Here is a 12,857-nt window from a genome sequence, read left to right as displayed (position 1 = left end):
AAGCCTCCTGACCTCCTGGGTGCCAAATCGTAACCCCACATTCCTCTTGCTCTTTGAATGGAGCCCTGTTTTCTTTTGCCTGTATATGAACATACAGATGGCATAGAGTTTGAAGGGGCCTCCGGGAGACATTAAGCCACCTTGCCTGCTGGGCCACACTTACCCCCTCACCCTAACTCACAGACAGCCCCAACATTCTGCGGGAATGAAAATGGGAGAAGATTCATGGCCTTGGAACACTTGTGCCACTAGGGCTCAGATTTACAAGCTAAGTCATGCTCCTGTGCTTTAGAAAATGACCTCATCTCTTGCCGACGCCACCAGCATCAGGTTGCCGAGGCTTTTTGTGAACCCACACCCAACTTCAGGCACAAGGTCTGTGACAAGAAGTGGCATCCCACCCCAGGGGCTGTGACCTCCTGTCCCTCTGGAAACCCCACTGTCACTTGTGTCAGGTGGACCTCCTGGGGGATGCCCACTCCCAGGAGAACCAGCTCTGCTTCTTAGGGAGTCACTCCTTAGCTGTAATAATAGGACAAATTTGCTCTCCCCTCGAAGACTAATCATGGGATTCATAGTTCAGAAAGCTAATTTAGGGGCCTGGGGGATGGGGGAAAATAAGTCAGGGTCTTGCAATAAAAGAGCTTTCCTATATCCCAGGTAAAAATAAAAGTGGTTTCAAATTTACAGACAGGGAAGACGCTCACAGTGTATGCCCTGGACCTTTCACTGTTCCCGAGCCCTAGGCTCTTCTCATATATAAGGGTCCTGACATGATGCCTGACATGTGGTCCGCTTGTATGTGACAATAGCTGTCAGAGACCCCCCCCTCCCTGGCCTTGCCCCCCGGTGACTAGAGACCTCCCAGGAACAGAAATGGAAGAAACTTGGACCTTTTGAGAAGCTGAGGACTCTGAAACGGGGAAAGGGGAGCAGCAACCTTAGGAGCTGACCCCAGAGGGCAGATTCCCAGTCAGGGCCTGTCTCTGACGTCTCACCACAAAGCCTTGCTTTTTTCCACTTCAGTAGCCATGTAACCTTAGTTTGAGTAATAAATTCCTTCCTTCCCCCAACCCCTTCCTTCCTCCCTCACTTCCAGTCCCTCTTCCAGAGATCCAAATATGCTAACAAGCATCCTCTTTGGAAAATGTGACTAGGCCTCCCTGAGTTAGAGGTTTGAGCCATTTACACACGAGTATGAGTTAGGCCAAGGAGCTTCCTTTCTCCCAGCATTCTGTGAGATCAGGTACACAATGGAAAGGGGCATCTGGCACTAAGCTCTATGGGACCAGCCGAAACGGGGTGGTTTTTTCGGGGGAAGGGGTGTTGGTCAGCATGTGACTGCCAGGGGAAGGAATACTAAGAGGTGGGAGAACTTTACCAGAGAGGGGCTGGAAAGGGACAAAGCGCAGCTATGTCCACCTGTGTCTGAGAGTCCAGCTCCTTACCCAGGAAAGGAGGGAAATGCTTCCCATCCCTTTTGATCTCTTCCTTTTCTGAGCCTGGCACCACTTCTTCTGCAAAAGCCCAGGGTCAGAAACTCAGTTCTTACCTGTTCAGTCCCAACTCCTTCCTATGCCCTTTACAACTACAGGTCTTCAGAGCAAGGGCTCATATCTGGGGAATGAGGCTGAGACTCGGAAAAGCTTCTACTCTTCAAGAAGGGCTCAGTTACATTCTTTGGTTAATTCCCAATTAGACAGAAAACTAAAATATCAACAGTACTCCATTCCTGAATAGACTTGTTAATTTTTAGACATGGAATATACATCTCTGTAATGCTTTTAGAATCAACAAAATAAGTGCCACATCATCCCCACATTTGCTGTCATCAGATTATCAAAGCAACCAAAGTTAATACATGGTCTGAACATTTAATCTGTAATATTTTCTCCCATGAGCCAGCAAGGACTAAAGAGATGTAACACTTTTCATGTACAGTAGTAAAATTTTCTCCTACCAAGAAAAAATTTGAGTAATACTCTAGAAATCCATCAGCTGGTCTGGCAGTGGATAGACCCCCATTGAAAGAGTGGAGCAGGGACTCCAGTTCAATAGACTCCTGTCTAGTCACAAAGTCTGGGGCCAGTCAGCACCGAGACCTCTCTGAAAGGCAGCACCTCCCAGCCTAATTCTCGCTTCTATCTGGCAACTGCCTAGACCCTAAGCAAAGTAAATCTTGCAGATAAATGAAACTTACTTGTTTTCACACCTAAGTTTTCTTTAGGTTGCCTGGATTTGACAGACACATTTGCCAAGTGTTTACTTCTCTCCTTTCTACAACAGATCACATGGGATGTACTTGAATCGTTTCTGGAGACCCACCGTGCTCATTGTGAATTTCAGGGCTGGAGCTCTTGAGGTGTACAGAGCCGTTTATCCGCACATGATCCCAGGCTTCTGTGCCTTTTGACCACTCTGTTTTCCAAGTGTTCCTGTCCTCTCCATGTCCATCTCTGCTTCCAGTGTGCCTGCTGGTCAGCCTAGTATGGATGAGGGAGGCCCATAGCCACAGTGATCGAAACTGTCCCTGAAACTAAAATGGTTAACAGTTACTGAGCACTGACTAGGTGTCAGGCACGTCATCAGTTGTGTGTGCATTAACCCATTTACTCCTTACAACAACCCTATAATGGAGGCGCTAGCCTAAAGATTCCTCTTTGAGTGAAAAAGCCGAGGCCAACAATGGAGGCGCACAGCCAGAAGGTGGCAGCGCTGGAGCCTGACGCAGGCAGCCCCTGACCTGCAGAGCCTGCCCTCCTTCCCACTCACTGCCGCCTCCAGAAGCGACCACAGTCTGCGCAGGCCGGCCCCTTCCTTGCTCCTCCATGAATTCTGGAGCCCTGCGTTCATGGAGGCCTCTTTGGAAGCACCTGGCATTCACATCACAGTCTGAGAAAAACTAATTTGAGGGCCCACTCTTTGGAAGAATATCCAAATAGATAACACACTGTCCTGTCTAATCAAGAGAAATGGGGAGAAGGCACAAAAACAATATTAGAGATGAGAAAGGGAAAATAATCAAATACAGAGGAAGTCTAAAGAAGCCAAAGAAAACATCTGAGCTTTTTGCTCATGTGTATTTGTGCTACACAGTACATATGAGATGTCCAAATGGAAATGTTAAGTAGACCATTGTATGTATGGTTCACAATCGTCCCCAACAAACTTTACGTACTGTCATGTGTCCCCGTGAGGTTTTCTCCAGCAGGCACTTCAGGGTGGAGGGGGGAGGTGTCCCACATCCCTGAGGGAGGAAGACAATCACATTTCCCTCTGCTAGAGCAGGGGTCAGCAAACTTACGGTCCACACGCTAATGCAGCTCCCCACCCATGTTTGTAAACAGTTTTCTTGGCACACAGCCAAGCTCCATTTCACATGTCACCTCTGGCTGTTTTTTTGCTGCAGTAGAGACCATTTAGTCCTCAAAGCCTAAAATATTTACCATCTGGTCCTTTACGGAATAAGTTTGCTACCCCTGTGCTGGAGTCCTATAATTTTTCCACTTTCAGGCTAGTTTCTACTTTATACACATTCTTTTTCTTATATTCTTTTCCATTATGGTTTATCACAGGATATTGAATATAGTTCCCTGTGCTATACAGTAGGACCTGTTGTTTATCCATCCTCTATATAATAGTTTACATCTGCTAACTCCAAACTCCCAGTCCTTCCCTCCCCCACCCCCAGTCCCCTTGGCAACCACAGGTCTCTTCTCTATGTCTGTGAGTCTATTTATAATTCATAGATAGGTTCATTTGTGCTATATTTTAGATTCCACATATAAGTGATATCATATGGTATTTGTCTTTCTCTTTCTGACTTATTTCACTTAGTATGATAATCTCTAGTTGCATCCATGTTGCTGCAAACAGCATTATTTCATTCTTTTTTATGGCTGAGTAATATTCCATTGTATATATGTACCACATCTTCTTTATCCATTCATCTGTCAGTGGACATTTAGGTTGTTTCCATGTTTTGGCTACTGTGAATAGTGCTGCTGTGAACATAGCAATGCATGTATCTTTTTGAATTATAGTTTTGTCTGGGTATATGCCCTGGAGTGGGATTGCTAGATCTTATGGTAATTCTATTTTTAGTTTTACCTAAGTAAAAACAGTTTGGAGACAGAGCTTGCTAGGAATGCATATTTCTCTTTACGAAATGTCTCAACAGAATTCATTAATAAATGCTAATAGCTTCTTTTCAAAAGACATCTTAAGATTTTGTACTTATTCTATCGAAGAAATGGTCTGACTTCTTAGTATCATCCACATAAAATGAAAATGAACTATGTTTAAGACTTAGAGGAAACAAGGTAAGTGGGCTTTTCTTTTTTCCTAAGTGGTCCACAGTTTCCACCATCTGCCAGGCCCTCTGATGTTTTTTTCCGAAGAAAGAAATAACCCTGGGGGATCCTAGATGCTTCTTGCCTTCTACAGCTTCCCCAACATCCTCTCCTCCACCAGTGTTTTTTTGAGCTTGGCAAGACTCAGCATAATAAATTAATATGAAAAGGTGGAAAAGAATTAAGTGCTAGAAGTTTCTACACTGAGTAACAGTGAGGAGCCTCCACACTGTTTTCCATAGTGGCTGCACCGACTTGCATTACCACCAACAGTGTAAGAGGGCTCCCTTTTCTCCACACCCTTTCCAGCATTTGTTATTTGTAGACTTTTTAACAATGGCCATTCTGACTGGTGTGAGGTGATACCTCTTTGTAGTTTTGGCTTGCATTTCTCTAATAATTTGTGATGTTGAGCATCTTTTCATGTGCCTACTGGCCGTCTGTATGTCTTCTTTGGAGAAATGTCTATTAAGGTCTTCTGCCCATTTTTCTATAGGGTTGTTTGGTTTTTTTGTTGTTGAGTTGTATGAGTTATTTGTATATTTTGGAGATTAGGCCCTTAGTTTCTACTTTATTGGTTCAGAATTTCCAAACCAAGGGAATTCCCTGGCTGTCCAGTGGTTAGGACTCTGTGCTTTCACTGCCATGGGCCTGGGTTCAGTCCCTGGTCGGGGAACAAAGATCCCACAAGCTTTGCAGCACAGCAGGAAGGAAGGGAGGGAGGGAGGGTGGGAAAGAAGGAAAAAAGGAAAGAAGGAAAGGAGGGAGGGAGGGAGGGAGGGAGAGGGATGTAGAACAATTTAAAACAAAAAAAGAACTTCCAAATCATGTAGGTGGTGCAGATTCAGCCCTCAAACATGTGCCTGCCTCACGTGCAGTGTCCCAGTTTCTTTCAGATGCTCTTTTTCTAGCCATGGCCTCTGGAGGGACAGCCTTGAGGCTTCTCCTTGGACCAGCGCAATTGTTCTTATCTCAATTTTAGGGATTCCTGGCTATATTGGTTTTCTTTTGCTGCATAGCAAATTATGGTTGTTTAAACACCCAGTTTAAGCTCACAATTCTGTCAGTCAGAAGTCTAGCATGGTAAGGCTGGCGTCTCTGCTCAGGCTAAAATCAAGTTGTCAGCCAGCTACATTCTCATCTGGATCATGGAGTCCTTTTCTACGCTCATCCCTGTTATTATCAGGATTCAGTTCTTTGTGGCTGTAGGACTGAACTCCCCATTTTCCTGCTAACTGTTGACCTCTCTCAGCTCCTATGGGCCACTCTGGAGTCCTTGTACCATGGTCCCCTCCATCTCAGCAATGGAGAACCTCCTTTTCAAATCCCTTTCATGCTTCGAATCTCTCTGCCTTCCTTTTCTGCCTCCAACTGAAGAAAACTCTGTTTTTAAAGGGCTGGTGTCATTAGGTTATGCCCAAGGGGTAATCTTGCTTTCTCACGGTCAACTGTGCCATATAACATAATCTTATGACAGGAGTAATATCTCAGCATATTTATAAGTTCCACCCATAATCAAAGAGAAGGGCATAATCAAGGTTGAGGGTCATTTGGGGACATCCTAGAAATCTGCCTATAACACTGGATTTTTGCAGGGAGCCCCATTCCAGCTTCCTACCACACAGAGGCCTCAGGCTTCATCTCCAGCCCTACTCAGGCTTATCAAACCCCATCTTGGAATACAGTACACATTTTTCCTAATCCCCTCGTGGACCATTCAGCTTTAGCTCCCCTTCCCTGCTTTGGCTTTTAGTTTCCTCTTCATTTTCCATACCTGAGATTTTTCCTTTTTTTGCTTTCAAGATTTGCAAATATTTCAAATATTTTTGTTATATTATAACCAGTATGCTTAAGTGTTTGGAATGGTTGAGGTTTTTGCTTCAGCAGCGTGTCAGCCATATTTTCCAGAATTTTAGGGTTATCACGCTACATTCCAAGATTACAGAGTCCACTGAAGTCAGTGGATCCTTGGAGTCCTAACCCCAGTGAGGAGCAACCAGAGTTTTACAAAGAATTAATGGTTAATCAATCTGAAAATTTAACATGTGTCAGGTCTAGGGGATAGTTTCCCTGTTTGCATTAACTTTGCTTACTGTATCACTGGGAAAGGGAAGATGTATGAAAACCAACGAAAATAAATTGCAGTATCTTTCTGAGAACTAGACCCTGTCTAATAAAACAGTCAGATTAATTGACAAAAGACAGTTTCCTTAACTGGGTTATCTTGTCCAATTACTTATTATTTTCATATCATTCACCATGACTAAACACATAGTTATTCTGTTTCCATTTCAAATCTGCAAGCTGTTTTCAAAATTGTTGTTGTGATGCTTTTCTTCAGATGTGGCTGAGCAGTATTTTCAAGATAGCATGGCTAATCTTAAGGATGCTGAAGGGATAGGAAAAGCCAAATTTCTTTCAATTCAAGATGATTATTGCCATTTTCTACAAGTCACTGGACAAAAAGAGGTAAGTGAGTTTGGACCACAGCTGACTAGTTATTTACCTTGGCGACCCAGTTGATATCCAAAGGGCTACTCCTGCACTCTGAAAGCATTAAGCATCTACCATGTGCAAGGCATGTGCCAGGCTCCACGGGGAGAGGGATAAATAAAGCCAGGCAGCCACTCTTGGGCAGCTCCCAGATATTCGCTCTCGGGAAACAAAAAAGTTCATGAGAATGTAGATGCCATGTCCACCTGCAGAGTATCTTAAAGGACTAGAAACCTTGAGAACCCACTGGAGAGACTCTGCTTACCGCAGCCTGTGGTTCTGGCTGGCATAGAGGGTGGAAGTTAGTGTGTCTAATTCCTCTCTTACTATCTTAGCTAATGGATGAAAGTTGCATATCTAATAAGAACTACACAGTGCAGAAGTTACGGCTCACTGTCCGTTGAACCATACAGGCATGTTTTCCATGGCTTGTAAAAATGGAACCAGACCCAGAATTTATATTCATTGGTACTTAAACCCTTGGGAACTTATTCCATAAAAAGCCTAACAACTACCAGATACCCACATGCTTCCTTTATACAGATATTTTTTTCAACTCTAACCTGTCAATGGGACCTCCCTGGTGGTCCAGTGGTAAAGAATCCGCCTTCCAATGCATGGGACATGGGTTCGATTCCTGGTCAGGGAACTAAGATCCCACATGCCATGGGGCAACAAAGCCTGCACACCACAACTACTGAGTTTGCGCGGCTCAACAAGAGAGCCCACATGCCGCAAACTACAGAGCCCACGCACCCTGGAGCCCGTGTCACAACTAGAGAGAAAACCTGCATGCTACAACTAGAGAGAAGCCCACGCGCCGCAATGAAAGATGCCGCATGCCACAACTAAGACCCGACGCAGCCAAATAAATAAATACTTTTTAAAAAACAAAAAACCTCTAACCTGTCAAGGCAAGTCCTTGAGATGAAAACCTTTTTATTTCCTCTGCTTTTATGTAGACCTTCTCCCCGACAGCTCTCTCCTAACCCTTAATCCTTCACCCTTCTCTCAGTTGATGTGAGCTTAAGGAACATAGGTTTTTAATCTAGATGCACGAATGTTCGTCGGGCCAAAGTCGGGCTACAGTAACCATAACAAATGGAGTTTCCATATTTTTCTGGATCACCCAACCAAGTAGAGAGGGGCCTTCCAGTGGCCTCAGATTCCAGAACATCTCTAGAAGTTCTATGTGGAGTGCTCAGGGCAGAGATCTGAGGGGAATTCTGCCCCCATCATGCTTCACCCCTTCCAGCTCATCAGTCATTTTTACCTTCAAAATGCCCCTTGAATCCATCCATTGGTTGCCATCTCCACCTCTGTCAGTCATCATCTCCCAACTGGACCTCTCTAACGAACTCTGGCTCCGCAGCTGCTGCTTCCACTCTTGCCCTTTTCTAATCCATTCTGAATAAGGAAACCATGTTGATCTTTGCAAAAAGCACATCTGATCAGTGGACTCCCATTTGTAAAATACTACACTGGCTCCTCAGAGCCCTTAAGATAAGCCAGAATCCCACATTGCCCACAATACCTTGCACGTTATGGATTCTGCTGACATTTCCAGTCTCATTTTTGCCCCCTCCCTTGATCTGTGTTCCAGCCACAGTGGCCTTTTCTAATCCCCGCTTCTGGGCAGCATCAGCATTTGTCTCCTGCTCTTGGAAGGTTCTTCCTCATTGATCTCCTGGCTAATGCAGATCCATCCTTCAGGACTCACCAGCTTGCCCGATTCCCCTCCCTCAGTCTTCATTAGATTCTCCCCACTATTCTTCATCATAGAATCCTGTCTGATATAATTATATAACAGAGTAATGTATTACAATAATATATTGTGGACAGTTACTGTCTCTCCCTGACTAGACCAAATTCCATGACAGCAAGGACTCTTATTCATGGTGAGGGAGCATTGAGCCAATGGGTGGATGGATGCTTGGCTATGGGCTGTCTGACTGCTCTGGCTGCCACAGGGCATCCACCCTTTTCCCCGTTCCTGTCTGGCTTCCTGCCCTGGTGTCTGTCATCACAGCTGCCACACCTCACTGCCCTTGCCCAAGTCACCCAAATCAGTGGCATTGATCTAAAGATGTACCTCACTTCCTGAGGCCTCCCCTGGAGATTTTAGCAAACTGGATCTTTTCATTCTACAGCCCCTGCCAGCCCTTCTGGTGCCCTTGTAAGAATAGACAAAGCTGCCTCTTCCTCAGGTGGGTGCAGTCCATGCCAGGGCACATTGCTTAGAGAGCGGAACACGGGCCGGACTTCAGCCCTCCTCATTCTCCTGCCAGGCACCCTTGTGTGTGACACAATCTGTCCAACCAAATGTGTCACCTTGTGTTATGCTCACTCTTGGTTACAGACCTCACTGTGGGTTCCAGCAGGAGCTGGCCAATGGGGCCGGGCCCAAGGACAGTCCCAGGCACGAGCACAAGGATGTGCTCAGACCACCTCAGATGTGTCACAGCCTACATGTGGGCTAGGACCCTTTGCCAACAGGAAGGTGATCCTTGGGAAGGAAAATGCCTTTTAAGGTAAAATGTAAGTGAAGTTTACTTTGCCACAGGTTAAAAGATACTCTTCTAGTTGTGCTGCTCTGCTGCTCAGGAATCTTCTCTGACTTCTTATTCCCCATAAGAAAATCTAAACTCCTCAGCCTGGCATGAAGGTCTCCACCACCAGCCCAGCCCGTGACTCCTGCCTCATCTACCTCTGCTCCTCTTCCTACTTTCTCTGCTATAGTCAAATTAGTCCCCTCACTGGCCTTGAATGTGCCGTGTGCTTCCCCCAGCTCCCACTGTGCTCCCAGGTTCCCATGCCCTCTTCTTGGTCCACCTAAATCCTATTTATTCTTCACTTCTCTCCATTAAGCTTTTCTAACTCTCAGAGACTATCACTGTCTCTTTCCTTTAAACCCATATCCATGTGGCAGCTCTTCCATTGCCATCTTGACTTGCCATTCAGGTTCATGCACATCTATCTCTAGTTTCCCCAATCAGGCTGTAAATGGCATTGAGAGCTTCATTTAGGAAAAGGTGTCTGGCTCTTCTTTCCATCATTGGCTCCTCCAAGCCTGACAACCAATTTTCATGGAAGAATTGCCAAACCCAACAGTTGCATCACAGACACTGGGAAGGGACACGACAGGCTTTAGCATCAGGCAAGACCCATACCAAGGTGGGTCACACACTTCACAATTTACAGTTTCTCTTCCCCAGCAGTGATTTATCTTTCCATCTGAGAAATTGTTTCTGCCTTAACAGTGCCTTTTACCGTGGTTCCCTGATCCCACCCCCAGCACCTAATTCATATTCTTGCCAATAAACTGAGTAAAGGCCTTGCGAACTCCTCTATCTGGGGAGCGCTAGCAGGATGCCTTCAGGGCTATGCGGTGGGCAAGGCTCCTTCACTGGTTCCTGCTTTATTCGGCTCTATTTTTCTTTTAAGGTCCACTTATTTCTCCCATATATTTTTTTAAAGATTTCCTTGATGTGGACCACCCCCAAAGTCCTCAATGAATTTGTTACAGTATTGACCCTGTTCCGTGCCTTGGCTTTTGGCCATGAGGCATGTGGGATCCCAGCTCCCCGACCAGAGATTGAACCCGCACCCCCACACACACTGGAAGGCGACGTCCCAACCACTGGACCAACAGCAAAGTCCCTATTCGGCTCTTATATTGGGCGTTTGTGATCTCTACCTGTAATCATGCTTTTATGTAGAAGATCGTAGAAGAATTTCAGGAGAAACATGGGAGACCGACATACAGGGCTTTCCCTCTGTATGTCTTGGTGTATGACTGAAGAGATTAATACCAGCTCATATTTTGTATTCCATGTTGGTATAAATAAATCAGATAAACCAAACAAGATGTCAAATGTATTTAACTTTTCACCATGTTGGAATGTTTGCTTTTGGTTTCCTGAACTATTTCTTGTGAGAAATGGAAAACCCTGGAATATGTTCTGGATGTTCTGTAAATGCCAGGAAACTCTGTAGTTTTCACTTACATAAGAACATCACTGTGTACAGAGGGAGAAGAGCCTGCAACTAAGAGGGATTAAAACTGGCAGGTTCCAGATCCTAGATCTGCCTGCCACTGATGGACTGTCTGACTCTGAGCAAGTTTCTTGACTGCTCTATGCCTCAATTTCCTCCTCTGGCAAACAAGGATTAAAATTGTCCTTATCTAAAGGAGATGGTGCAAGTTAAATGAGCTCACACACATAAACAGTTTAGCATGGTTCTTGCCACATAAAGGACACGATGCGATGCATGTTAGCTTTTCTTCTTACTACTCAACTAAAATGGGTTCCTGTAACATCTGAGATGGCTTTTTCTCCAGGGGTCCTTTATGCATTCTCTCTTCAGAGTTCAAACCATTCCTGTCCCCCGCAACACCCCCTCACCCCATGTATATTATTTCCTGATTCCTATTTAAGGAGGAAAGTAGGCTCAGCTCATGAGACACTCTACCCAAACTCATTCCCCTAAAAAGTGAAAATACATTACCAGTTACATCATTTTCTTAGGAGGCACTGATCTTTATCCAGCTTTGAACTTTTTATTTAACCAGACAGCTTTTTGTTCCTTTCACAGAGAGCTACCTCCATCCTGAGAGAGTCCCTGGAGGCCAAAGTGGCAGTGTATGGCGATCTCAGTCCCGAGGTGGCAGAGACATACCGGCTCCTGGGCGAGGCTGACCTGGCACAGGGGAACCAGAGAGGGGCCCACAAGAAACTGAAGAAGGTAAAGCTGCAGCCCAACTAATGTGGAAAAAAACCCTCCCACCCTTCCCCACAGGTAGCTTTCTCTCCCTCCACCATGCTCTTTTTAAATGAAACTTTACAAGTGGCTTATTTATGTAAGATGACATCACTTTTGCAGTTGATCTCAGCTCACACTTTTTGGGGTAAAAGGTACAGTAATCCTCTTATGCACATAGATTTTTAAATAAATTATCAATTATTCTTTACTATGAAAATAATTTTAAATTTGTACATAGCGTAATTTATCAATCTTTATTATTTTTTTTTATTATTTTTTATTTTTTGCGGTACGCGGGCCTCTCACTGTTGTGGCCTCTCCCGTTGCGGAGCACAGGCTCCGGACGCACAGGCTCAGCGGCCGTGGCTCACGGGCCCAGCCGCTCCACGGCATGTGGGATCTTCCCGGACCAGGGCGCGAACCTGTGTCCTCTGCATCGGCAGGCGGACTCTCAAGCACTGCGCCACCAGGGAAGCCCTCGATCTTATTTTATTTTACTCTTTCTGTACACCCAGTTTATAGAGGAACTCTTTGTGTGTTCTTCTACTACTTATGTTTATTTTTTTTTAATTTGGAGTTTATGTGGATGGCATGAGGTATGGATCTAATGTTATCTTCTTCCCAAATGGCTGCCCAGTTGTCCAGCACCATTTTATTAGAGAGTCCATCTATGCTCCAGTGAATTAACACTTTCGTCACATATTACATTTCCACATGTACTTGAGTCTCTTTCTGGATTTCTTTCTATTCCACTTTTCTCTTTGTTTATTTGAATCCCAGTACCTCATTGCCTTAATTATAGAGATTTCATAGCATGATGTAGTACCTGGTAGGATTAGACTCCCCTCGTGTTTTTTTTTTTTTTTTTTTTGTCTGCTTTGGGTCTTCATTGCTGTACGCGAGCTTTCTCTAGTTGCGGGGAGTGGGAGCTACTCTTTGTTGCGGTGCGCGGGTTTCTCAGTGCAGTGGCTTCTCTTGTTGTGGAGCACGGGCTCTAGGCGTGCAGGCTCAGTAGTTGTGGTACACGGACTTAGTTGCTCCGTGGCATGTGGGATCTTCCCGGACCAGGGCTCAAACCCGTGTCCCCTGCGTGGGCAGGCGGATTCTTAACCACTGTGCCACCAGGGAAGCCTCCCTCGTGGTTTTTGTATATCAGGTTTTCTAGATATTCTGGCATCTTTATCTTTCCACATGAATTTTGGTATCAACTTATCTAGCTCCATAAAAAGTTTGTTGGTGTTTTTTGGA

The 12,857-nt window shown here is 45.1% G+C and overlaps 1 protein-coding gene across 4 annotated transcripts in view; it reads left to right on the top strand.

Moving 5' to 3' along the window:
- Nucleotides 1–12,857, top strand: part of TTC23 (tetratricopeptide repeat domain 23) — a 112,213-nt gene that overhangs the window by 84,106 nt on the left and 15,250 nt on the right. For all 4 annotated transcript variants that reach the window (XM_060293896.1, XM_030873145.3, XM_030873142.3 and 1 more), the window contains 2 exons: nt 6,694–6,821; nt 11,442–11,591. In XM_060293896.1, the coding sequence (XP_060149879.1) occupies nt 6,694–6,821; nt 11,442–11,591 (278 nt within the window). The remainder of the gene's footprint in view (nt 1–6,693; nt 6,822–11,441; nt 11,592–12,857) is intronic.

The sequence above is a fragment of the Globicephala melas genome, chromosome 2 (genome assembly GCF_963455315.2).
Source record: "Globicephala melas chromosome 2, mGloMel1.2, whole genome shotgun sequence".
NCBI classification, from domain to species: domain Eukaryota; kingdom Metazoa; phylum Chordata; class Mammalia; order Artiodactyla; family Delphinidae; genus Globicephala; species Globicephala melas.
Note: the sequence above shows the minus strand (reverse complement) of the source record. Positions and strands in the feature narration are given on the sequence as shown.